The 26,948-nt window shown below is 36.9% G+C and overlaps 3 protein-coding genes across 7 annotated transcripts in view; 1 reads left to right on the top strand and 2 right to left on the bottom strand.

Moving 5' to 3' along the window:
* LOC137496031 (uncharacterized) overlaps positions 1 to 96 on the bottom strand; it is a 159,503-nt gene extending 159,407 nt beyond the window's left edge. Inside the window, exon 1 of the transcript XR_015494364.1 lies at positions 14 to 96. The gene's annotated coding sequence lies outside the window, so the exon portion shown is untranslated. The remainder of the gene's footprint in view (positions 1 to 13) is intronic.
* The window catches only part of slc12a5a (solute carrier family 12 member 5a), a 2,560,186-nt gene that overhangs the window by 360,079 nt on the left and 2,173,159 nt on the right, over positions 1 to 26,948 (top strand). The window lies entirely within an intron of this gene.
* tfap2c (transcription factor AP-2 gamma (activating enhancer binding protein 2 gamma)) overlaps positions 10,557 to 26,948 on the bottom strand; it is a 37,089-nt gene continuing 20,697 nt past the window's right edge. For 4 of the 5 annotated variants that reach the window (XM_087255524.1, XM_087255525.1, XM_087255522.1 and 1 more), the window contains exons 4-7: positions 26,488 to 26,710; positions 21,159 to 21,277; positions 17,786 to 17,927; positions 10,557 to 14,313 (exon numbers count right to left, since the gene is read on the bottom strand). In XM_087255524.1, coding sequence (XP_087111650.1) covers positions 14,019 to 14,313; positions 17,786 to 17,927; positions 21,159 to 21,277; positions 26,488 to 26,710 — 779 coding nt within the window. In that variant the 3' untranslated portion in view covers positions 10,557 to 14,018. 5 annotated transcript variants of the gene reach the window in all.

The raw sequence follows: 26,948 nt of genomic DNA, 5'->3' as shown, positions 1-26,948 counted from the left end.
TGGAGGATCTTACCGTTTTCCTGCCGGAGCGACGCTTCCCGCGGAAACTCAGACATCTGCTGTCTGGAAGATGAAGATGAAGAGAAGGATGAAGAGAGAGAGAGAGAGAGAGAGAGAGAGAGAGAGAGAGAGAGAGAGAGAGAGAGAGAGAGAGAGAGAGAGAGAGAGAGAGAGAGAGAGAGAGAGAGAGAGAGAGAGAGAGAGAGAGAGAGAGAGAGAGAGAGAGAGAGAGAGAGAGAGAGAGAGAGAGAGAGATGTTGTGGCTGAAGGAGGGTTGGTTGTTTGGGTGACTGAACACGAGAGACGCAGGCAGACCATCGCATTCCCACAGAGCAGATCGAAGAAGAAAACAGAAAAAGAGGGAGATCTGTTCTGAAGTGGGTCATTTTTAGGAAATTCCTGAAACTCATTTCGGCAAATCGATTACAGAAAATAATTTATTTTAAATATTAAATTGTTCTAAAATATTAGCTATTAAAATAAAATGAAAAAAACATATTATTAATATTTATAATAATAATAATAATAATAATAATGGCGGGGGCGACACTGGCTCAGTAGGTAGTGCTGTCGCCTAACAGTAAAAAGGTCGCTGGTTCGAGCCTCGGCTGGGACAGCTGCCGTTTCTGTGTGGAGTTTGCATGTTCTCCCTGCGTTCTCGTGGGTTTCCTCCCGGTGCTCTGGTTTCCCCCACAGTCCAAAGACATGCGGTACAGGTGAATTGGGTAGGTTAAAATGTCTGTCGTGTATGAGTGTAAATAAGTGTGTGTGGATGTTTCCCAGAGATGGGTTGCGGCTGGAAGGGCACCCGCTGCGTAAAAACGTGCTGGATAAGTTGGTGGTTCATTCCGCTGTGGCAACCCCGGATTAATAAAGGGACTAAGCCGAAAAGTAAAATTTTAAAGAAATATGTGAATACATAAATAAATAAATAAATAAATAAATGCTACATTAAAATATACTTTAAACTGTGACAAGCTGAAATAATGTAATATTTGTTTAAATGACATAACACTATATTAAATAAGCAGTCAGTTATCTGTTCATTATAAATAAATAAATGAAAAACAAAATATATTATGATTTATATATATATATATATATATATATATATATATATAAACTAAGTATTTTTACATTTTTAAATAAATAATAAAATAAATGAAAAACTAAGTAATTTTAAATAAATAAATGAATTAATTAAAAACAAAGTATTTTTAAATGAATAAATAAATGAAAACAAAATATTTTTATTTTTAAAAATATAAATAAATGAATAACAGGCATTTTAAATAAATAAATAAAAAACTAAGTATTGAAAAAATTATTTAATAAATAAAAAACTATTTATTTTATTTTAAATAAATAAATAAATGAAAAACATAGTATTTTTTAAATAAATAAATAAATACATAAATACATAAAAACTAAGTATTTTAATTTTTAATAAATAAATAAATAAATGAAAAACTAAGTATTTTAAAATAAGTAAATAAAAAACTAAATATTTTAAAATGTTTAAATAAATAAAAACAAAGTATTTTTAAATTTTTAATAAATAAATGAAAAACAGTATTTTTAAATAAATAAATAAATAAATAAATAAATAAATAAATAAATAAATAAATAAATAAATAAATAAATAAATAAATAAATAAATGCTAGCTACGTTAAAATATACTTTCAACTGTGACAAGCTGAAATAATGTAATATTTGTTTGGCCTTTACTATTATAGGCTAATGTTATTTGCAATTAGCACTGATTACAAAAAGAGAATTTTTCTCCAAAAAAGAAATGTGAACAATATTTTTAAATGATAATAATAATCACTAGCCAGTGGGACTCTTACTTGAGAAAGACCCACACCAAAAAAGATCTCAAAAAGCTCCCTCTCCACCTGAACATGCAGGCAGAATTCCTCCACGTCTGTAATTTAAATTCATTCCCAGCATTTTCTGCAGGAATTCTTTGTTGTTCCTGTTAAACACACACACACACACGCACACACGCACACGCACACACACACCCCTCTCTCCACAAACTTTTATGTTCCCATTATTTAGCTTCCTCATACCAACAAGCAGCTCCTCGGCTTGGCAAAATCCCCCTTTTCCATCGGTACAACAACATCTGAAGCCAGACATGTGCTCCTAACGTTCATAACACTAGATATTCGTCTCAAACAACTTCTCCAAATGAGTGTGTGCGAAAACATGCATGCGCTGGAGCTGAGGGCTGTTACAGACTTCGTTTAAAGTGTCTTAAAGAAGCGGTTACAGCGGTTTAGAGTTTCTTTTCCATCAGTGTCACTGCTAATGATTCCTAACACAAACCAGACAGTCACAGTCCTCCGCTTGCATTCAGAAACGCCAAATAAAATGTGTTACGCAACCAAGTTGGTAGAAATGTTAAAACGTAAATACACTGTAAAAAATATATATTTTAAAGTTTAAATTTAAAGAGCTTTTCCAGTAATGGGTTGCGGCTAGAAGGGCATCCACTGCAAAAAAAACTTATTCTAGATAAGTTGGCGGTTCATTCCGCTGTGGCGACCCCAGATTAATAAAGGAACTAAGTCGAAAATGAATGAATGAATGAATTTAAAGAGCCCCAATTATGGGTTTTTGAAAATGACCTTCCATGCAGTGTGTAACACAGCCAGAGGTGTAAAGAGAACCAGAAAACCATACTTGAGTAAAAGTACAGATACCTTACTGTAAAAGTTACTCCATTACAAGTTACAAGTCACCAACTCCAATAAGACTTGAGTAAAAGTATTAAAGTATCCAATTTTAAAAGAACTTAAGTATTTTACTCATAATGAATGTAGACTCAAATTACACCAAGAACCGTTTTATTTCCTAAAAATAGAACAAAAAGTCACAATTTTTTTCAAAAAAAAAAAAAGTAGTACAACGTAGTAAAAAAAAATCAGAGCTGACTTTTCTCTGTATTAAAATCAAACTAGGAAAAGCAGTGTTACTTTTCAACTTAGTAAACAACATATAAATTCAATGAAAAATACATCACAAACTCACAGCTAAATGTACCTGATGCAAAACGTATAATTTCAGTGATACATTTATTCACCTTGTCGCAGTGGTTCTTGCCATATAAGTAACTTTTAACTTTTGGTAACATTATGCTTACAATACCATTGTAAAGTCAGACACAATTTGACTAAATTCACAATAAATAAACAATAAATAGACAATTGTGTTTTCTCAAATTTGACGATAAATTCTTAAAAGCCCTTATTTTCGTGGCAAACAGAGTAGACACTCCTGCTGAGTTTAGCTCCAACTTGCTTCAACACACCTGCCAGCAAGTTTCTAATGTCTAGTAAGAGCTTGATTAGCTGCTTCAGGTGTGTTTGATTAGGGGTGGAGCTAAACTTTCTAGGACACTGGCCCGGCTCCAGGACCGAATTCGGACAACCCTGCCCTAAATAATGGCATCAGCAACACCAGAGCATTGCCTTAGTAACCACATGTTGATATTCTAAAATAACCCAGAAGTGATTACCATCCTAGCAACCACTAAGTATTCATTCATTTTCCTCAGCTTAGTTCCTTTATTCATCAGGGGTCGCCCCAGTGGGATGAACAGCCAACTTATCTAGCATATGTTCCAGCTGCAACCTAGTACTGGGAAACACCCATACACCCTCACATTCACAAACACACTCATACTGTGGTCAATTTAGCTTACGCAATTCCCCTATACGACTATATAGCGCATGTGTTTGGACTGTGGGGGAAGCTGGAGCACCCGAGGAAACCCACCCCAACACGGGGAGAACATGCAAACTCCACACAGAAACGGCAACTGGGCCAGCCGGGACTGAAACCAGCGACCTTCTTGCAGTGATGCAACAGTGCCAACCACTGAGCCACGTGTCACCCACCACTATTATGCCACCAAGTATTATTGTTTATTTTAACTCCTTTTGATGCAACATCGCATTTTAAATAAGTCCTCAAAATGAGATAACATACACTCACATTTATTAGTCTTTTGTTTACAAACCATAAATGTAGAAATAGAAATACACTTTAAAATAATGTAGCTACAAAAAGTCAAAACAACAAATATTTGTATGTTGGTTAAACTTTTTTTAATGAGTTAATCAGGTTTCAACTTTTTTTTAAGTTATACAAAGTTTAAGATTCTACAAAATAAAAGTCAACTGTGCCAATTTAATTTAATTCTTCAAGTCAGTAATGTGTGCTTACTCACCAATAAATAGGGCATTAGCAAGTGAACATTTATGTGCTTGAGATTTATTTATGTTTGTGTGCACATAAAAAGCTCTGCAGCTTGTAGTCATCTGGAAGCGTAGCATTCTCCACTACTGCCGTCCAATCAGGGGCTGTAAGAAACATTGATTTGGCTCTAAACAAATAAGCTTTGCACTTCTTAATTAGGATATCTGCATATATTAATAGTAATTTATGCAAATCTAAAACACAAGGCGCCGCTAATGCTAGCTTAGCTTATCAGTACAGCTTCTTAGAGAGGCCTAATGCCTACGGCTATTTTGACTAATTAAATTTCATGCACATATAAGCTGTTCTATTCAGGAACTGATTTCATAAACATTGAGAAACAAAGGTTAAGAGAGACAGTTATTATCACTGAAGTCATCAAGAAATTAGGACTGGTACAAATGTTACTCCTTTTAACATGAAAACAAAGTCCTGCATGTTAAAAAGATAACTTGAATGTTTTTTGTCCACCTACAGTAAAAATTCAAGTTGAACCAAATATAAACTATATAGCAAAGCCCCAAAATAAGTTAGAAAATGGCCTTGAAAACACCTTAGCAACACCTTGGCAACCACGAGGCAATACCCAAGTGCATCCTTAGCTTGAACTACTAAGCAACAACATTGAAAGCATTTAGAAGACCCTAGTAAACACCCTTAAACAATCTTAGCAACACCCAAAAATCACCCAGAAAGTAGCCAAGAAAATGATTAGAACACTTTAGCAACATCCTAGCAACACCTTAACAACTATGTGGCAACACTCCAAAATCACTCTGGAAACACCTTGACAACATTTAGAACACTCGAGATACACTTGAGAAACCATGAAGCAATACCCAAAAATAATTCAGAAATCTTTAGCTTAAACCACTAAGAACAACCTTAAAAGCACTTAGAAGACCATAGTGGCACCTTAGCAACAACCTATAATCACCCAAGACTCAACACTCTAGCAACCCCTTAACAACCATGCGGCAACACCCCAAATTCATTAATGTATCCTTAGATTGAACCACTAAGCAACAACTTAAAAAGCACTCAGAACACCTTATCAACACCCAATAATCACTTAAGCAATGCCCTTGAAAACAATCAAACACTTTAGCAACACCTTAGCAACCATGTGGCAACACCACAAAATCATCTTGGTCTCCTTAGCTTGAACCACTATTCAACTATCTTTAAAGCTCTCAGAAGACCATTGTAACACCTTAGAAATGCCCAATAATCACTCAAGAATTGTCTTTAAAAACAAACTAGCAGAACACCATAGCAACACCTTAGCAACCATGTGGCAACACCCCAAAATTATTCAGATGTCCTTAGTTTAAACCACTAAGCATCAAACTGGAGTGCGCTCAGAGGATCCTAGTAACATCATAGCAACACTCAATTAAGCAATGCCCTTGAAAACAATCAGAACACTTTAGCAACACCTTAGCAACCATCCATATGGCAACACCCCAAAATCATTCAGGAATCCTTAGCTTAAACCACTATTCAACTAACTTTAAAGCTCTCAGAAGACCATCGTAACACCTTAGAAATGCCCAATAATCACTCTAGAATTGTTTTTGAAAACAAACAATCAGAACACCATAGCAACCCCTTAGCAACCATGTGGAAACACCCCAAAACCCTTCGGAAATCCTTAGCTTAAACCACTATTCAACTAACTTTAAAGTCCTCAGAAGACCCTAGTAACAGCTTAGCAAAACCCAATTATCACTCAAGAAATGTCTTTGAAAACAAACAATCAGAACACCATAGCAACACTTAGCTTAAACCTCTATTCAACTAACTTTAAAGTCCTCAGAAGACCCTAGTAACACCTTAGCAACACCCAATAATCACTCAATATATGGCCATGTAAACCATCAGAACACTCTAGAAACACCTTAGCAATCATGTGGCAACATCCCAAAATCATTCAGGTATCCTTGTAATGCCTTAGCAACCACATAACAACACCCCGAAATAACTCAAATATCCTTTAAAGCTGTAAGTAATGGCATCGTGACACTAAGCATAGACTTTGCAACCACATATTGACATTTCAAAATCACCCAGAAGCTCATAGCAACTGCATAGTAACACCCTAGCAACCACTTCGTATTATGCCACCAAATATTCTTTATTTTAAGCTCTTTAGACAGGCAGCATGGTGGCTCAGTGGTAAGCACTGTCGCCTCACAGCAAGAAGGTCGCTGGAGTTTGCATGTTCTCCTTGCGTTGCCGTGGGTTTCCTCCAGGAGCTCCAGTTTCCCCCACAGTCCAAACACATGCGCTATTGTGGAAACTAAATTGGCCATAGAGTATGGGTGTTTCCCAGTACTGGGTTGCAGCTGGAAGGGCATCTGCTGCGTAAAACATATGCTGGAGAAGTTGGCGGTTCATTCAGCTGTGGCGGCCCCTGATTAATAAAGGGACTAAGCCGAAGGAAAATTATTGTTTGTTTGGCTTGTCAAGCTCAAGCTCAGTGCATTCTCATGCGGAGCTCCTTAAAGTAATGCAGCTGTATCTCCAACATTTATCAAAACTTCCGTGTGTGACTTTTTTCGAGGTCTGTGTTGATGTGTGTGTGTGTGTGTGTGCGCGCATTTCACACCGATCAACACCTTTCAGGTACAAGAGGAAGTTGTGGCACAAACACCTACAGCCCAGCATCAAAGCAAGTCCGACAAAGTTGCTGCATCTCAACTTACATCTCCACGCAGGGGTAAAAACAAATCGGAATAAGAGCAGGCGGTTAGAGTCAACTGTGGGCGCGCAGCAAAGCCACACATCTGGTCCGACAGGTTCTGAGGGAGAAGCTCACACTTGCTCTACTGTCAGTTCAGTTACATGAGTCAGTCACTCAACACACACACACAAACACTTGCTCACACACATACACACACACACCTGCGATCTCATTGCGTATGAGAAGTTGGAAGTGCTTGCTGTGAGAACGGAGTAGGATAGGGGATAGTTTTGATAAGGAGATGTGATAGTTGTGTCTCTGTATAGTCGTATATCAGCCATCTGATTCTTGAGGTGTAAACAAAGGGAGATACCCAGATCGCAGACCTTCACTGAATTAACTTTGAATCAACAGTCCAAACTTCCTTACCTTAAATAATTGTGTGCTCACACTGTAAACAACATCCCTAAACTAGCACTTTTCTGTATTTTGTGATTCATGCTTGTATTTCCTCCACATTTATTTACTGCATTATGGGATCTTAGTCATTCATCCAACAACTTCATAATTCATTTTTCTTCGCCTTAAGCCTGGTCTATACTTCAGTGCCGCATTTGACACTGTCGATCACAGCATACTTCTGGATAGGCTGGAAAACAGGGTTGGCACGGTCCTCAAATGGTTCAGATCTTACCTTGAAGGTAGAGGTTACCATGTCAGTATAGGTGACCATAGGTCGAGATGGACACCCATGACATGTGGAGTCCCACAAGGCTCGATTCTGGCACCTCTCCTGTTCAAACTTTACATGCTCCCTCTGAGCCAAATAATGAGAAAGAACCAAATCTCCTACCACAGCATGAGATCCTCTCATTACTGCCCCCTTCTTCACATAAATGTTCATTCAATAAATCTTAAGCTATTTTTATAAAACCTAATATATTTATAAACAGGTGAAGTCTGAATTATACGCCCGTCCGTATATTTTCCCCCCAATTTTTGTTTAATGGAAAGATTTTGTAAACATTTCTAAACGTAATAGTTTTAATAACTCATTTCTAATAACTGATCTATTTTATCTTATATTTAGGAAATACTGTGGAAATTTTCGTTAAATATTACTTGATAAATACTTTAAAAAGACTAAATATTTCATAGAAGAGCTAATAATTTCTCAACTGTAAATATATAAAGGAAAAAAATATATATATATATATGTGAAGGTTTTGTCTTGTTTCTTGTCTAAATGACACTCAGATGTTCTTAGCCTTACTGCTTAATGACTACAGCCCCATTGACACCCTTTGCCAGTGCATTGATGAAGTTAACAAGTGGATGCACCAAAACTTTCTTCAGTTAAACAAAGAGAAAACTGAAGTCATTGCGTTTGGGAACAGAGATGAGGTTCTTAAGGTGAATGCGTACCTTGGCACTAAAGGTCAAACAACAAAAAAATAAGGTCAAGAATCTTGGTGTGACTCTGGAGTCAGATCTGAGTTTCAATAGTCATGTCAAAGCAGTTAGTAAATCAGCATACTATCATCTTAAAAACATTGCACGAATTAGATGCTTTGTTTCTAGACTTAGAGAAACTTGTTCATGCTTTTATCAGCAGCAGGGTGGATTACTGTAACAACCTCCTCACTGGCCTTCCCAAAAAGACAGTCAGACAGTTACAGCTCATTCAGAATGCTGCTGCCAGGATTCTGACCAGAACCAGGAAATCAGAGCACATCACATCTGTCCTCAGGTCTTTACACTGGCTGCCAGTTACATTCAGAATAGATTTTAAAGTATTATTACTGGTCTATAAATCACTAAATGGCCTAGGAGCTCAATACACTGCAGATATGCTCACTGAATACAAACCCAACATATCACTCAGATCTCTAGGATCAAATAAACTAGAAATTCCAAGAGTTCAGTCAAAGCAGGGTGAATCGGCCTTTAGCTACTAACAGCGCCCCTCACTGCTGGAATCAGCTTCCAGAAATGATCAGATGTGCTCCAACATTAGGCACATTCAAATCAAGACTGAAAACACATCTGTTTAGCTGTGCCTTTACTGAATGAGCACTGTGCTGCGTCCGACAGATCACTCTATTGTGTTCTTCTCTTCTCTTTCTTACTTTTATTACACATTTTATTTGTTTTTATGTTTTTTTTAATCATTTTTAATTTGTTTTTATTTTTCTTATACTTGCTTCTTTTATTCATGTTCATGTAAAGCACTTTAAATTGCCACCGTGTATGAAATGTGCTATATAAATAAACTTGACTTGCCTTGCATTCTGCGTCGAGTGATCGGCGTGACCCACGGCACATGCCCATCTCCAAGTACCACCTTAATGTATTGTAATACAGTAGCATAGCAGGCCTAACTAAACAGCTACAGCTCTTCACAGTTTAAAATGGGGGAGATTTATTCCTATTATTAAGAATTTGTATGATTGTCAGCCACTTTAAACATAAGTTTAAACATTAACTGTTCTTGCAGACAAAAAAAAAAAACTTCTCCATTTAAATTAAAATGTGCAGTTAAAAGTTAATTACAAGTGGCACTGTTCTTAAAAAGCAAAAAGGAAACTGCTGTAGTTGTAAAGTATTAATCTATTCATCAAAACCTGGAAAACCTGGTTAAAAGTGTGTTCATTTTATTCTTTTATTATTCAGTGATTCTTCCGCGTACCACTAGAAGGAAACCCTTGTACCACTAGTGGTACACATACCACAGTTTGAGAACCACTGCCTTAAATAATTATATGAGGATGCACACTTAATATTTTTAACTTTTGGACTGTTTATGCAACGTTAAACTGATAGTTTAACCAAAAAAAGGTACAGTTATTAACTATTTACTCTCGCTGAAGTAGTTTCAAACCTTCACGAGTTTCTTCTGATGAGCACAAATGAAAAACCAAGTGTATAAATCTATAAAAAAGTAAGTTCCATGGCAGGAAAAACAACTACAATATAAGTAAATAGTTTTAGGGTTTTAGCTTTCTTCAAAAAAAAAAAAAAAAACTTCTTTTGTGTTCATTAAAAGAAACTGTTTGGGTCCAGAAAAAGTGAGTAAACGATGAGAGCATTTTGAATTTTAAGTGAACTATCCCTTTAAGGTCTGCTATTTGGGTATACATGCTAACTTTACAAAAAAAAAGAAAAAGATATGAATAAAACATTGCAACCGACAGCAAGCTATATTAATAATAAAGTAGTGTGGCTATTAAAAAAAGAAAGGAAAAGCGTTGGGTCAATATTGTCTTTGTTTAACTCTACTCAACAGTCCCGTCACTTCTTCTGAAACCGCATTGACAGTTTCACTGTGGCGGATTTAAATATGAAAAGAGCCAAGCGGAAACTTCACACGCTTTACTGTTGTCCTGTCACGCCAATTTGCCAGATAAGCATGCTTACGAAAAGAGGGAGAACTGTCTGTTTAGAGCGAACGACAAAAACAAACATGCGAAGAGTAATCCAGGTAGGACAGGTGTTCAGGGGGGTTTCGTATGGCACAAACAGCCTCCTTTTTTTTCCAAGGAAAGGCTTCAGTTGACCTCTTTTTTCTAACCCCGATGTTTAGCTTAATGACGACCACTCTTTCTGTGAGCATTGCTGACATTTATTTTAAAAAGGAATCTTTATACACATGAATTGGCCATTTTTCGACACGCCTCACTGGCAGGGCATGCGTGTAGTGAAGTGTACAACTCTACAAATCGTAAAAATGGACAGTCTCGGTCAACACAATTCAAGAGTGTTGAGTTTTTATTCCTACAGCTTTAAAACCAATATTACACATATCAAAGCATATCGATCCCATAGCCTAACCACTATATTATTGAAAACAAAACAAAAAAGAACCCTTTATAAAAGCTTAACACATCTTTTTTTTTCTTAAAAAGTGGGAACCAAACACCATAATTGTACCAATATTTACAAATCCCATTAAATTACAACATAAATTAGAAATTATTTACATTTGGGGAAAGACAAATGGAACATTTAACTTCTGTATGTGAAGGCAACGAACAGATGAACACACTCATACACACACACGCACACACACACACACACACCTAATAAGCGTATATTTGATCATGTTAACTTAATCATCAGGGTCTTTTAAATTGTTCCTAGCTGATTGAGATGGAAGATGTCTCATATGTGACCCCAAAAATACCACAAAACTAGTCATAAGTGTACATTTGAGGAAATTGAGACGTATACGTCATCTGAAAACTTAATAAATAAGCTTTCGGTTGATGTATGGTTTGTTATGATAGGACAATATTTGGTCGAGACACAACTGTTTGTAATGTGAGGGTTAAAAAAAAATTATATTCAGAAAATCCCCATTAAAGTTGTCAAAATGAAGTTATCAGCAATGCACATTTCTAAATGAAGATTAGGTTTTGATAGATTTATAGAAATAAACCTACAAAATGTCTTTGTGAAACATTTAAGACTGAGTAATGTTCACTTATGTTCTTAAAGATTTTGGCACTAAATATTGCTGACCTATACATTGCATTTCTTCGATTTACAAAAAGAAACCTGTGCAACTCAAGACTGGCTTTGTAAAAAATCCAGATAAACAAATGGTAAAAATCCACTGATATCAGGAATATAGGTCTTAGAAAATTTAGATGTATTTGTCATCTGAAAACCGAATAAATACGCTTTTCTTTGATGTATGGTTTGTAAAAATGGGAAAATATTTTGCAGAGATACAATGTGTAATATGAGGGTCAAAAAAAATCTAAATATTGAACAAAATCACTTTTAAAGTTGCCCAAATCAAGTTATCAGCAATGCAAATTACTAAAGAAATATTAGGGTTTGATAGATTTATAGAAATAAACCTACAAAAGGTCTTCGTGAAACATAGAAGATTAAGTGATGTTCACTTAATATCCTAAAGATTTTGGCACAAGATAAAATGTTGACCTACACGATGCATTTCTCCGATTCACAAAAAGAAACCTGTGCAACTTAAAGGTTCAGGACACACTGGAGAACTTTTTTTTTATATTAACACATTTTGTGTGTTGAGCATCAGTTAAGACAATGTTAGCAGCTCTCAGCTTTAATTGTGGGGAAAACTGGATAATTTTGAGCTTTTGTCAGCTAATTTCAGCTTCCGGGTTTAAAATGATTTTTGGGGCGGATCAAAATCGGCGACGTAGCGCAGTACTGCAAGTGCAATGATGACGCGTCGGTTTCTCATTATTATTCATAGCAGAGTTTTCTTATCCTATAAGAAGAGCCGGCTGCTTAATTATTCATGAGACCTGCCAGACCTGCCAGAGTCGAGCCCAAGCTGTGAGACACGGACCCAAGCACACAGTTTTTAGCCATTCATGAAGGCTCATATGCGTTTGTTTCCATGATCCACGGGGTTTGTTGCATGTTTTCCCCCGCGATCTTGTCAGGGCCGATCATACAGCAAAGCTGTTTGTGTGCTGCTAGCATTTTTGTCGGGAGAGCAGCACGAGAATTAGAGAATGGCGGACGCTGTCTTTTATCAGGAGTTCGTTCACATTCAGACACATCGCCGTGCTGCTGTGTTTGCCTAAATCCTCCAGATTACCAGCATGGCTAATGGTTAAAATAGACGGGTCAGGAGACCTGCTGCACTGAGTCTGCTGGATACGGGGATTGAGGGAGAAGTCCTCATTTATAGGGTTTACATGAACACACTTATCTTTATAATGATATAAATTGTGGTTATGTGTATATGAAATTACGAATAACAAATGTAGCAGGACATTAAATCACTGTTCATTTCTTTGCATTTTAACTTTGTGAACTATAAACTCATGCGTCTCCTCACGGTTTGTCTCATTTTGTGAGCTAGCTTTGTTCGCTCCCCTTCTCCCCTGCTGGCCACGCCCACTCCTGCCCGATGCTCGCGGAGCTCCACGCCCATTAATCATGCATCTTTTGAAAAAATTCAGAAGTAGACTTTAACCGAAAGTGGGGGGTGTCATGGCCCTTTAAGACTGGTTTCTGAAAAATCCAGAGTCACAAATGGTAAAATTCCACTGATATTGTGAATTTAGAGCTTAGAAAATTGAGATGTATCCGTCATCTGAAAACAAAATAAATGAGCTTTCCGTTGGTGTATAGTTTTTTTTGCTGGGACAATATTTGGTCGAGAGAAATGAGGGTTAAAAAAATCTAAATATTCAGAAAAATCACCTTTAAAGTTGTCCAAATGAAGTTATCAGCAATGCACATTACTAAACAAAAAATAGGTTTTGATAGATTTATAGAAATAAACCTACAAAATGTCTTTGTGAAACATGGAAGATTAAGTAATGTTCACTTAATATCTTAAAGATTTTGGCACTAAATAAAATGTTGACCTACACGATGCATTTTTGCCATCAACAAAAAGAAACCTGTGCAACTCAAGACTAAAGGTTTTGGGATCCAGGGTGACAAATAGTAAAAATCCACTGATGTTGTGAATATAGGGCTTAGTAATCATGTAAATACATGCACACACACACACACACATACAAACAACCACTCATGCCGACAACACACCCACAAACAGAAGAACAATAACACTGTGTCCAATGAAGCGTATAATGTCTCAAAAACATATAATCACATCCTTGATAAGTCCATTAGGAGGTCAGCACCAAGGAGGAGGACACAGAGAAACCCAGCTTCCTCCTCCCAGATCGGTAGTGAAAGAAAAACATTGTTAAAATCCACGTCAGCTCTTGAAATGGTGTCTTTGGGGAAACTCGACAACTTCCTCGTTTTTTGCAGTTCCCCCCTCGGAGAGACAACTTCCTGATGAGCATCTGAGTCGGGATTGGCCGATAAACAACTCTAAGGCTAAGCATTGAAATGTGTGTCTTTGTGGAGGAGAAAGTGCTGGAAGACCAAGACTCGACGTTAAACCTTGACGTCGGAACAAATAAAGCAGAACGGAAACAAATTCGACAACTACTACAACAACGGCGACAGATCTGGTAAAAACGTAGTTCTGCTACAAAAACGGTTATTGCGCTCGAATGGTCCCAATCCAAATTCAATCGAGTCTCACTTTCGGTGTTTGTCCATCTTGTCTGCTTTATTGGTACCATCGGAAGAGGCTTGTGAGGAGTCTCCGGTCGAACTCACGTACATTTTGTCCACCTGTTTGAGCGCCTCGTTGAGGTAGTTTTGCAGCGAGGTCATGGCCGCACAGATAGCCGGAGAACCAAATCCATGGGTGATGAGGCTGAAGTGAGTCAGGCAGCTTTGAATCCCGGGCTCCAGAATGGGAGCCGGCCTAGAGTTTCCCAGAGGAGATCGGTCCTGAGTCAGCAAGTCGGTGAACTCCTTGCAGATTTGCCTGAAAGATTAGATGACCAGTTAAAGTATTAAAGCATAAAGCATGAGATTTCAGAAGGCTTTCTCACAGCGACTCGAGTAGGCAGAGACACCCTTAAGAGCAGGGGACTTGTTGCCAGACGGATGACTTCTTAATAGCTCCATCAAAATGGGATTGGTCACTCAAATCTTCAGGGTGTGGTTAACATTAACTAGATTTGAACTTAAACCTGCGTCGGGAAGTCTCGTTTCTTCTGGATTTTTTTTGGGTTGAGTTAGACTACATCCACCTGGGGCAAGAACTTTCCCTATCCAAAAGTTCTATAGAAATGTCCATGTAGAATCAAAATTCACAATGTTTATTTTAGCTAGCACACATTGTTAATAATAATAATATTAATAATAGTTATAATTATAATACACCCCCATTTTTGGGGGGAATTCCCCCAAATTCACAACCAGTGCGCAGCATTCACCTGGATGGTGTGACGGCAGCCATATTGGGCCAGACCGCACACCACACACCAGCTGATTGGTGGAGGGGAGACAGAAGCTGCGTCCCAAATGGCACACTATACACTATGCACTCATACACTATGTACTTATGCACTTACACACTCAACAGTATAGTGTATGTATGTAGTGTCGTCCCAAATGGCACACTAATAGTGTTTTACTAAGCGGAAATTCAAACCGTTAATGACGTTTGACGGTTGCCAAATCAGTGAGATAAACGACCGAATTACCGAACGGCGGTCATCGAGCAGTATAGAGTCTCCATCAATATACTGGGGCAATAGGACAAACACAGACCACAGGTTGAGCGCCCCTGCTGGTCTCACTACAGCCTGATCTCCTGAGAAAATGTAAGTATTTTACGTTTTATCAGTTTAGTGGCTAATTCGTACGAATTTGTACAAGTTCAGTCGTATGAAATTGTATGATTTTAAAAAGGAGGCGTGGCACCTAACCCCACCCCTAAACCCAACCGTCATTGGGGGATGAGCAAGTCGTACTAAATTGTATGAATTAGATCATACGAATTCATACGAATTAGCCACTAAATCAAAAAAGTTACGAATTGCCGTGAGATTGTGTTGCTCTTTAACACCATTTCCGGCAGCAACTTTGCTTTCCCATGTGGTCTCCCATCCAGGTACAGACTGGGTTCAGCCCTGCTTAGTTTCAGTGGGCAACGTAGAAACATTGTTATCCTTTGGGTGACAGATTAATCTGCACAATTTAATCCACTAAAAAAAAAAAACTGTTTTGGTAATCTTTAATCAAGGTCTGACCATTTACTTCTGCGTTTGAAGTGGATGCATTATCTGTTGACCTCAATCTGAGGGCTTCCATAGCAACTGTATATTCATATTATTAGCCACGCCCCCCCATACTGATAATTTACTATGAGGGAATGATCCGTAAAAGAAAAAGCCTGCCCATTACTCAATATTTCAAAGTAGATCAACTGACTGAAATAAAAGTCTTCAAACAATTCTTACTGGTCACTAGTGGTTTATTACCTGCTGTTTATTAGGATACTGGTTGTTTTTTAAGTACTTAAAAAAACATATTCTGCATGAATATGAATATTCTGGCTACCCTAAACCCAATCCGTTTGTTTATTGAGGCAAAGGTCACAATAAATAATTTGTTAATAGAGAGAATTGTACCTTGCAATAAAGTGAGACCGACAATTCTGTAAACGCAGTCATCACAAAAAATATCTGCGCACACGTGACCAGTATGTCAGACTAGAAATGCAATAATTCTGCCACAGAGATGCACAAAAATAATTGATGCACAAAAAACGCTTCTCGGGTATGGATGCATGAATGTAGTCCGCCATTGTTGTAGTTTCTATGTGAAATAGCAGTGTCTGATTTGAGTCAAGAGAAGGGCTTATGGCAATGATCACAAAATATATAGTCTGGCCGCTCACGCAAAAATACAAGGGCATAATATTCAGATACAATCACTCTTGAATCAATTTTTAATAAATATAGTGGTTTCGCTCTCCCATACGCTTATTTCACGTGGCCGCCAGTTTAAAGAACCAAAGCGAGGCTGCGGTGGGAAGAAACCCGGAAGTATAGGAGTAACTGTAAACATTGCAGCAACATGCTGTGCACTACAAACCTCCAGCTGTTACTGAGATATTTAAAATGCAGAAATGGTGTAAACATCACTTTAATATTATACAGCAAGTTTAATTTAAACAATTAAAAGCAAATTAGGCATCAAACAACATCGTAATCTCTGTAAGAGTAATATGCTCAAGTGTCCTCCAAGGCTTCACTTCTTGGCACCAGTTAAACACCATGGAGACGCTTTCCTGCTTCAGCCTATGTAACCCGGTGAGTGATAAAACACTGCAGTGCTCTGTAGCACACCCTCGTGTTGTCTGTAATAGTGTTGTCCCAGTACTAAAGTTTTAAAACTGGCTAACATTGAAGCGCCGCTGAGTGCGGATGACTCGACTGATCTTCACGGCTGCTTCGTGCTTCAGTCTCTGTGTATCTGTGTTTGCACTCAGTTTACAGCTCTTCACCCAGTGCAAACACAGATACACAGAGACTGGAGCGCGACGCAGCCGTGAAGATCAGTCGAGTCATCAAGCAGATCGCTCTTCTGTCTGTGTTTGTGCTCAGTAAACAGCAGTGGGTGAACTGATGACCTTCTCGGCCAATCACAAGCAGTTCTGTTGAGTACGTGAACACAATGGCAAATCAGCGCTGTTTCAAGAACGCCATCAAAAGTGCCTTAAATGTAAGCAGGAAATTGCCGGTTTTTCTTTTAATTCAGTATCATGACGAGTCTAATATAGTGAAAGAATCAGTTCATTAAGTTGAGTTTGATAAATGGCATCTAAAACGTGTGTTTGGGAAAGAAAACGTTAGCTAACTAGTGCCATTTCCCTTAACTTAGCTGAAAATGAGCTCTGATATCCCTTTTATTTTCACTATTTATTCAGAACGGACCTTCGGGTCACTCGGAAGGCGGTGGAATAATACATTTGTGTCACTTTATCTTCTCTGATAAAATATACAGCCAGGTACACAACATTCCCAACGATACTTCCGAGTTTCTTCCCACAGCAGCCTCGACTTGTTTTAAAAATGGCTACCACGTGAAATCTATTGGTTTCATCAAGATGAAATACCTATATTAGGACAATAAATTGATGCATTGCGAATCGTGAAATGCTGAAATGAATTGATTTGCTATTGAAAACTAACCTCAAAATCCATTCCAGAAAGGATCAAGATGTATTCCAAAGATCTAAGAATCAATCCAGGAGTCACAAGACATCAATTTCCAGTCCCATCCCTAACTTACATGGTACGAAATTGTATTGTATAAAGCTAAATGCATCTCTTCATATGGACAAGAGCTGAAATACACTCACAAAATTGTTTAAGCAAAGGTAAATATGACCCCACCTTCAAGGGTTTCTGTGAAATGATAGGAACAAAGTATATTTTACTCACTTGGCTGCCAACAGCATGGTTTTGCGAGAGTTGATCTCATTGCGTTCCACATGTGGTCGGCCAAGATATTCAGCAATGGCCTTCGCGGGAAACTCCGTTTCACAGACATACCCAAAATCCCTGGCCAGGTGTACGGCCTCACCTGTAGAAAGGATCAGATGGGAATCAGGTGACTCACGATGAACCACATGACTGAGTCACTGTCGGATCCAAACCCTCAGTTTTGCGAGTGACTCAAAATAGCATCATATCTCCTCTCTAAGCTACGATGAATTCAGATGAATAGACTCTGTATTGTGGATAGCGGTGGTCACACTGCATGTCTTTTAATGAGCCTTCATGGCTGAAGGCATCTAACGGTCCCCTAGACCCAACAGGCTCTTATTGATAGACTAGCACATTATTCACAGTCGTCGTCTTTAAGGTCAGTCTCTCCTCTCGGCTAGCGAACATGTGATAACAAGCCCTAATTCAGCTTTGAAGGTCTGTAAATAACTACGCCTTCTAGTCATGTTCCTGCTTCAGACCCATGCTCCCATTAGTGGTGAGAATGGTGACATTAAAAGAGAAAGCTAAAAGTATTCAACATCGCTCCTGGTGTTAGTTAACTCGTGATCTTTGCGCTAATGTCTCCGTGACTCATTGGTTAGCTATACTCAGGCGAAAAGGTAAAAGTGGAGATGAAATGTCAAGAAATTACAGATCACTTGCATGCACAAATGAGACTCCGCTGCCAATGCATGGGAAGCGCTAACATGCTTGACCTTTGCGTGCTGTCGGGAAGTCTATTAGTTCTCTCTGGAAGCTTGAGAGATGAAAATTATTTTGTTGATATACTAAATCTCGAAACATAAACACTGGGAGGATCAGTTAACGGTAACACTTTACAATAAGGTTCATTAGTTAATGCGTTTACTAACATGAGCTAATCATGAACAACACATGTACAGCATTTATTAATCATAATTGAACATTTATTAATGCATTATTAACATCCAAGTCCATGCTTGTTAACATTAGTTAATGCATCATGAGTTAACATGAACTAACAATGAACTACTGTATTTTCATTAACTAACGCTAACTAACACGAACAAATACACTAGTAAATGTATTGTTCATTGTTTGTTCATGTTAGTAAATGCATTAAATAACATTAACTAATGAACCTTATTGTAGCGTGTGACCCATTTAACTATGATGTTGGGAGTAATTTAAACCAATTTAAACCTAATTCACACAATAAAAAATAATGGGTTGTGTTAACCCAATGTTGCATCAGAAATGGATGAACCCAACATTTGGTTAATTTTTTACAATCAAATTGAAATGACATTTAACTCATTGGTTCTGATTTTCCATAACTGATCGATTTTGGGTTACAACAGCCAAGTATTTAACTCCAAAAAAATAATATTTACTTTGGTTGGGTTTTTCCATCAACCAAGCATTTGTTTTAAAGCAGTGGTTCTCAACTGGTTTGCCTATGGGACCCACATTTTCACATGGTCATCAAGCCGCGACCCAAATTTTTAGGAACTACAATATAATTTTAGGAATTATAATTTATTTGTATTTATTTGTTAACCTACACAACTAGTGACAAATAAATCAAAAGAAAATCACCAAGACTTACAAATAAACTATATTTTACTGCTGTCATTTAACAAAATCTATCAAATTATAGAAATATTACAGAGTAAAAACGTCAAATACTGTACACAGTGGTTAGGGTAAGGAAAAGCTAAGTTACCATTAACTAAACTGAACTGTTAACAAAACATTAACACTGATCTGGTTGAACTGAGCAGAAACCAGCAAATTAAAGTAACATTATTAAAATAATCACAACCATTTTTATAACAATCACCAGTTATTTGCTCTTCTGGTCTTGTGTGGGCTTTCTTGGTCTTTGCTACACGGTGAGCACAGTACGATGCGTGGAGTGCCTGTAGTTGTTTTGAACATGAAGATGTTCGGCACTTTTGAGATGCCCTCAGCTATTGGAGTTGTCTCTGAAAATAGTCCACAGGTTTGTCCTTGCAACTGGGATGTTTGGTTTCTAAATTTCGTTTTAATTTAGCAGGTTTCATGCTCTCTTGTGAGAGCACCTCACTACATATGACACACTGAGGGTTTAAGCCTTTTTTGTCGTCAATATAAGTAAATCCATATTTTACATATCCGGGGTCGTACTTGCGCTGAAATTTCACTTGTCAAACAGTACGGTTGTCCCACGTGCATTTCAAAATAAAAGTCCGATATAAGCGAAATAAATTAAAAATCAAACTTTTGTTGTTTTTTGATCACACAAAATGTTCCTGCGACCCACTTTTGGGTCACGACCCACCAGTTGAGAAACACTGTTTAACAGTATAACATTTTGACTGTTCAAACTGTAAACTGGAGCAAACACATGGGCAAAATCATGTTGTTATTTAAACCAATGTAAACCTAATCTACACTCTAAAATATAATGGCTTGCGTTAACCCAACATTGCATTAAAATGGACAAACCCAACATTAGGTTAATTTTTTCAATCAGATTGCAATGACTTTTAACTCAATGGTTCTGTTTTTCCATAATTGACCAACTTTGGGTTACAGCAACCAAGCTTTGTTGTAGAGTATAATATTTCAACATTAAGAACTGAACCGTTCATACTGTAAACTGGAGCAAACACATGGGCAAAATCATGTTGTAATTTAATCCAATGCAAACCTAATCTGCACTATATAAAAAGATTGATTTTTAATTGATTTTCTCAATTAAATTAGACATTTTTTTTAACTCAACGGTTGGATTTTCCTATCAACCCAGCATTTGTTTTAGAGTATACATCAAGCATTGAACTGTTCCCCAGGAACTGCTCGCCCAACTGAGCCTGGTTTCCCTCCAGGTTTGTTTCCTTCATTTTCGTCAATAGATGAAGTTTGCTCCTCGCCACTGTCGCCACTGGCTTGCTTGGTTCGGGGCTTGTGGAGCTGTGCATTGATGGATTTGCTCTTCAGTGTTTGGACTTGCAGTGAAAATGAAACCACACTGAACTGAACTAAACTGAACTTTAACTCTATAAACTGAACTGACACTGTTTCAATTTACTGGAACTTCTATGTTAAGCTGCTTTGGCAAAATCTACATTATAAAAAGCGCTAGAGAAATAAAGATGAATTGAATTGAACTGTTCGAACTGTAAACTGGAGCTAGAACATTGGCAAAACCATGTTGTACATTACAGTTTAACATTTTGAGTCTAGAACTTCATAGCATACTCCACAGATTATCCAGTAGCACTGGTCAAACTCTTGGCATACACAATAAAACTCACACAGGTGGTTAACAACGGGTAAAAACTGGTTGAAAAGTGCTTACCTTCTACCAATGCAGTTAGTAATGTGACGTTAGCAGCCTTTCTGCGACCCGCCGGCAAGTTCAACCCGATTTTATCCAGCTTCTCCCTCAAGGATCGACCACCGTTCTTTGATTTTGCCCTTTGTAATAAAAGAAATGATATGTAAGCACACTGAAAACTGTACATTTGATTATTGACCTTATGCTAAACCTGTCCTATAGTCAATGAGTTGCTAATAGCGAAAAATGTACCTTAAAAAAGTGAGACTAATAACTCTGTACACGCAGTCATCACAAAAAATATCTGTGCTCACATGAAACTACTGACCACCATGTCAGACCAGTAATGCAGTAATTCTGCCACAGAGATGCCCCAAAAATATTGATTCCTTATACTAAACCTGCCTTAGATGTTCTCCCAACCAGGGGTGCAGTATTTCATCACGATTATTAAGAAAACCCAATTGGAAGTGCAACGCAAGGACTGCAACGCACCCAAAAATTCTGTTACATGTCATTACAACCACCAAAGGCCTTTATTCATTATTTGAACACAAATTAAGATATTTTAGATTAAACGCGAGAGCTCTCTCATCCTCCTTAGACACCAAAAGTCCAGAAAATGAACAGAAAACATCACACGTTACTTCAGTGGTTCAACTGCAATCATACGAAGCTGTAAGAACATTTCGTACATCAAAATTTTGGTTTAGTCTCTTTATTAATCAGGGGTCGCTACAGCGGAATGAGCTGCCAACTTACCCAGCTTATGTTTTACACAGCGGATGCCCTTTCAAGCCACAACCCAGTAATGGGAAACACCCAAATACACTGATTCACACACATACACCTCGGCCAATTTAGCTTATTCAATTCACCTATAGCGCATGTGTTTAGACTGTGGGGAAAACCGGAGCACCTGGAGAAAACCCACGCCAAGACGGGGAGAACATGCAAACTCCACACAGAAATGACAAATTGTTTAGCCAGGACACAAACCAGCAACCCTCTTGCTGTATAGTGACAGTGATAACCATGAGCCCCCGTGCCACCCCTACTTTACATATACTCTAAATTATTAAGGATTAGTACCCAGAAATGAAAATTCTGTAACTAATTAATTACAATCATGTAATTTCAATCACCTAAGGCCTTCCTTTATCTTTTGAACACAAATTAAGACATTTATGATGAAATCTGAAGTCCAGAAAGGGAACCAAAAAACCTCACACGTTAATTCAGTGGTTCAACTGTAATTCTGTGAAGCTGCAAGAACAATTTTGTACATCAAATTGTTTTAAAAATGACTCTGTTTGCTGTCTTTTCTATTGCATCAGGGTGCACGTTTACTATGGCTGGAAGGGCATCCGCTGCTTAAAAACTTGCTGGATAAGTTGGCGGTTCATTCCGCTGAGGCGACCCCAGATTAATAAAGGGACTAAGTCGACAAGAAAATGAATGAATGAATAAAAATGCACACCCTGATTGATTGTGGAAGAACAAAGCCATTTTAGCGCGCAAACGTGTTCTTGGAGCTTCATATGATTACAATTGAACCACTGAAGTCACGCTAAAAATTTGGACAATGTTTCTGTTTCCTTTGAGCACCTCAAGACCCTTGCTGTCCATGAAGGATGCTAGAAAGTCATTTAAAATATCTTAGTTTGTGTTCTGAAGATGAACAAAAGTCTTGGGATATTGGAATGGCATTATATTTAGTGGCAAGGCAGTGGCGCAGCAGGTAATGCTGTCGCCTCACAGCAAGAAGGTTGCTGGCTCGAACCTCGGCTCAGTTGGCGTTTCTTTGTGGAGTTTGCATGTTCTCCCTGCCTTCACGTGGATTTACTCCGGGTGCTCCGGTTTCCCCCACAGTCCAAAGACATGCGGTACAGGTGAATTGGGTAGGCTAAATTGTCCGCAGTGTATGAGTGTGTGTGTGAATGTGTGTGTGGATGTTTCCCAGAGATGGGTTGCGGCTGGAAGGGCATCCGCTGTGTAAAAACTTGCTGGATAAGTTGGCGGTTCATTCCGCTGTGGCGACCCCGGATTAATAAAGGGACTAAGCCGACAAGAAAATGAATAAATGAATTATATTTAGTTATTTTTTATTATGTAAATAAGCATAAACATTTCACAGAAATCACTAATTGTAATGAAAGGTTCAACTTTTCTGAAAGGTTATCTGAAATACCCAAGAGGGCAAAGCCTCGGTTATTGCAGGTGAAACACATGGATTCCATTTGTTTTGTTTCTGTTATGCGAGTACAAAGAGGTCTTGGACCCAGATCCACATGAATAAACAGCCTCATGAAATAAATGATGTCACAGCTCAAGTGTTTAAAATGCAGCGTAACAAACACGCATAAAAGTGCGGACAAAATCTCCACTTGTTGTTCTGGCCTCTGCGATATGCATGACTAGATTTGTGGCCTGGCATCACCCTTCACTTGTGGGGTAAAATACGGTTAGCGGGAGGCATGAGTAAGTGCCCTCTTTTCCGTCTGACACCCCCCCACCCCTTTTCCTAACGCTTGTGCTATATGACCTACTTAACAAATATCAGCGTGTTTGCGTCAGGCACATGGGAACAGAACAATATTCCCAGTAGTAAAGGCCAATGAGATTAGGTTGTGTCTATTGCATTCCCCCCATCACCCCCTCCCCATCATTGATCCCAGCATTACTGGCTGGCATATGGGTCAAAGTGTCAACTGTTGTAATGAAATTAATAACAGAATCAGCTAATCCCTACGCACACAAACGGAGCTCAGTGGTACCAAACATGAACCTGCACAGATGCATAAACAAACACAGATAATCTGACTCTTTATTTACACTGAGTGCTGAATGCATATGCTCGAAATCTCACAAAATACATCAGATTTTGCCCTAAATTCACAAATTAAAACATAAAGTGAGTCAAGAAAAAGCTGTAACTGGGGCAGTGCACTTTAAAAAGGTACATATTTGCAACTAAATGCTCCATATTGATGCACATTAGCACATAAATAGTACAATAGTATATATTTTTGAAGGTTTTAGGTGCCTAATATGTGGGTAGTAGACAACCAGGTAGTAAATATATTTAAAATTTTAATTATGAAATTAATATTAAATTATAATATATGATTTTTGGAAAAACATTTGTTATATTTATATAATTTAAAGTATGATGTTCCAACTCTCACTAGGGTTAACCCTAACCCGAAGTCTAGCCCTAACTATTTATTTCTTTATTTTTCTTCCCCCTGACTTATGAATGAGGCTTGACTGTGTATATTATATTATATTATATTATATTATATTATATTATATTATATTATATTATATTATATTATATTATATTATATTATATTATATTATATTATATTATATTATATTACATTATATCATATTATTATTGTATTATATTATATTATATCATATTATTATTGTATTATATTATGTTATATTATATTATATTACATTATATCATATTATTATTGTATTATATTATATTATATTATATTATATTATATTATATTATATTATATTATATTATATTACATTATATCATATTATTATTGTATTATATTATATTATATTATATTATATTATATTATATTATATTATATTACATTATATCATATTATTATTGTATTATATTATATTATATTATATTATATTACATTATATCATATTATTATTGTATTATATTATATTATATTATATTATATTATATTATATTATATTATATTATATTACATTATATTATATTATATTATATTCCATTATATTATTATAGTATATTGTTTTATTCAATTATATTATATTGTTATTGTATTATATTGCATTATATTGCATTATGTTGCATTATATTATATTATATTATATATTATATTATATTATTAAATGTAAATATAATTTATTTTTATTTTTTTTTGTAATAAGTGGTCCATGGAAGCCAAATAAATGTTTAACCATTATTTTTACTATACTGTACACTGTAAAAAATGCTGGGTTCCAAACAATTCATTCATGTTGTCCCAACACAAATACATTATTAAGTTCATTAAGTTAATTAAGTAAAACCATTTAGCTGTTTTAAAAATCTGAAGAATTGTGTTGTTTCAACTAAATTTTTAGTAAGTAGATAGAACAAGCAGCTTGATCATTTTTAAGCGTATTTTAAATCATGACAAAATGCAATGTCATGTCAACAAAACATACATTTGAGATTTAAATATGAGCCCTTTAGGTCTAAAAGAAAAAGTACCACCACAGAAGATTTTTAATTATTATAATATAATGCTCATGAGCAGTGTTGGGGTACTGGATTACAAGTTACACGAGTTACATGATAATATTACTTTTCAAAGAAATGAGTAAAGGAACACATTACATTTTAAAAAATAAGTAATAACAATTGAGTTACTTTTAAAAAAAATGTATTGCAAGTTACTTTTCAGTTTAATTAATGAGCTTTTAAAAATAAATTGCTTAATTAAAAGTGGTCACAATGAATCACACAGTCAATGAGAGAATGTTTTCAATATTTTGAACCCATCGAACAAAAGGTAAAGGGGATTATAGTCTCAATGAACAGTGATTTTACTTAAGACTAATAGTACAAAAGTAGCAAACACATTGCTTTAAACCTTCAATAATCTGTATATACGGCATGTAGAGCTCTGGGGTCAGGAAGTTCTCAAATAACATTATCCTAAAATATTATGCTTTGATGTGTTTTTTAAAGCTAAATGAAGGTTATACAGTGCATTGTTAATTGAAAATAGTTCTGAAAGAGATTAAGCCTCAGCCAGGTCAGAAAAAGTTACTCAAAAGTTACTCAAAATGCATTACTTATAACAAAAAGTAACCAAGTAACGCAACTAGTTACTTTTTGGGGGAGTAACTCAATATTGTAATGCATTACTTTTAAAAGTATCTATCTCCAACAAATATGACCTTTATTTCATTAATTATTATAACAATACACTCTTAGAAATAAAGATCCGAGAGCTGCCACTTTTTTAAAAGTTAACAATTTGTATACTTAACGGGTTCATATTGTATCTCAAAGGTGTATATTAGTACCTAAAATAAATCAAGACTTACATTTTTGCTCTTTTAACGTACTAATATGTACCCTTGAGGTATTAAAAAGAACCCTTTAGTTACAAATGTATACCTTTTAAAAAGGTACCACCCCAGTGATGGCTCTCGCACCTTTATTTCTGAGAGTGTACGGTCACAGTAGCATGTAATCTATGCTTTTGGTTTTGGTTTGATATGTAACCTGAGCAGATTTGCATCATGAGTTTCATCCACCTACTTTGTGTGAATAAATTAAGATATTTTCACCCCTCACCTGCGCAATACTCCTCCGAGCAGGGATGCGTTCAGACACTCGGGCGGCGACAGGCGTCTCTGAACTTCTGCCACAGTTACTTTATACTTGGAAGTGGAGCTGAGAAGAGAGAGACGGCCGGGAACCGAACAGAAGACCTCAGTGGGATTCGACACCATTCCCAGCAGGGACTCTTTCTGAAAGGGAATCCCAAATGCATTTCCCTTGGGCAGAGACACCGGACCTGGAGATGAGAGAAACACATCGGTGCGCTCAAACAAACTGATCCAGAAACACAGAGAGAATTAAATACAGCAGATATGGATGCATGGTAGATTTTTCTCCATTGTGCTTTAGTTTAAGCAACAACTTTGTCTGAAGTTCCTTTGAAATGTTGATAACTCTATTAAAACATGCAGTAATGGTAACACTATAGGTTAAGCATGTCATGATTTAGCCAAGTACAATGCAATCCTGGATTA

This window comes from Danio rerio, chromosome 6 (assembly GCF_052040795.2).
Source record: "Danio rerio strain M-AB ecotype USA chromosome 6, GRCz13ab, whole genome shotgun sequence".
Classification (NCBI taxonomy): Eukaryota; Metazoa; Chordata; class Actinopteri; order Cypriniformes; family Danionidae; genus Danio; species Danio rerio.
This window is presented reverse-complemented; position numbering and strand designations above follow the sequence as displayed.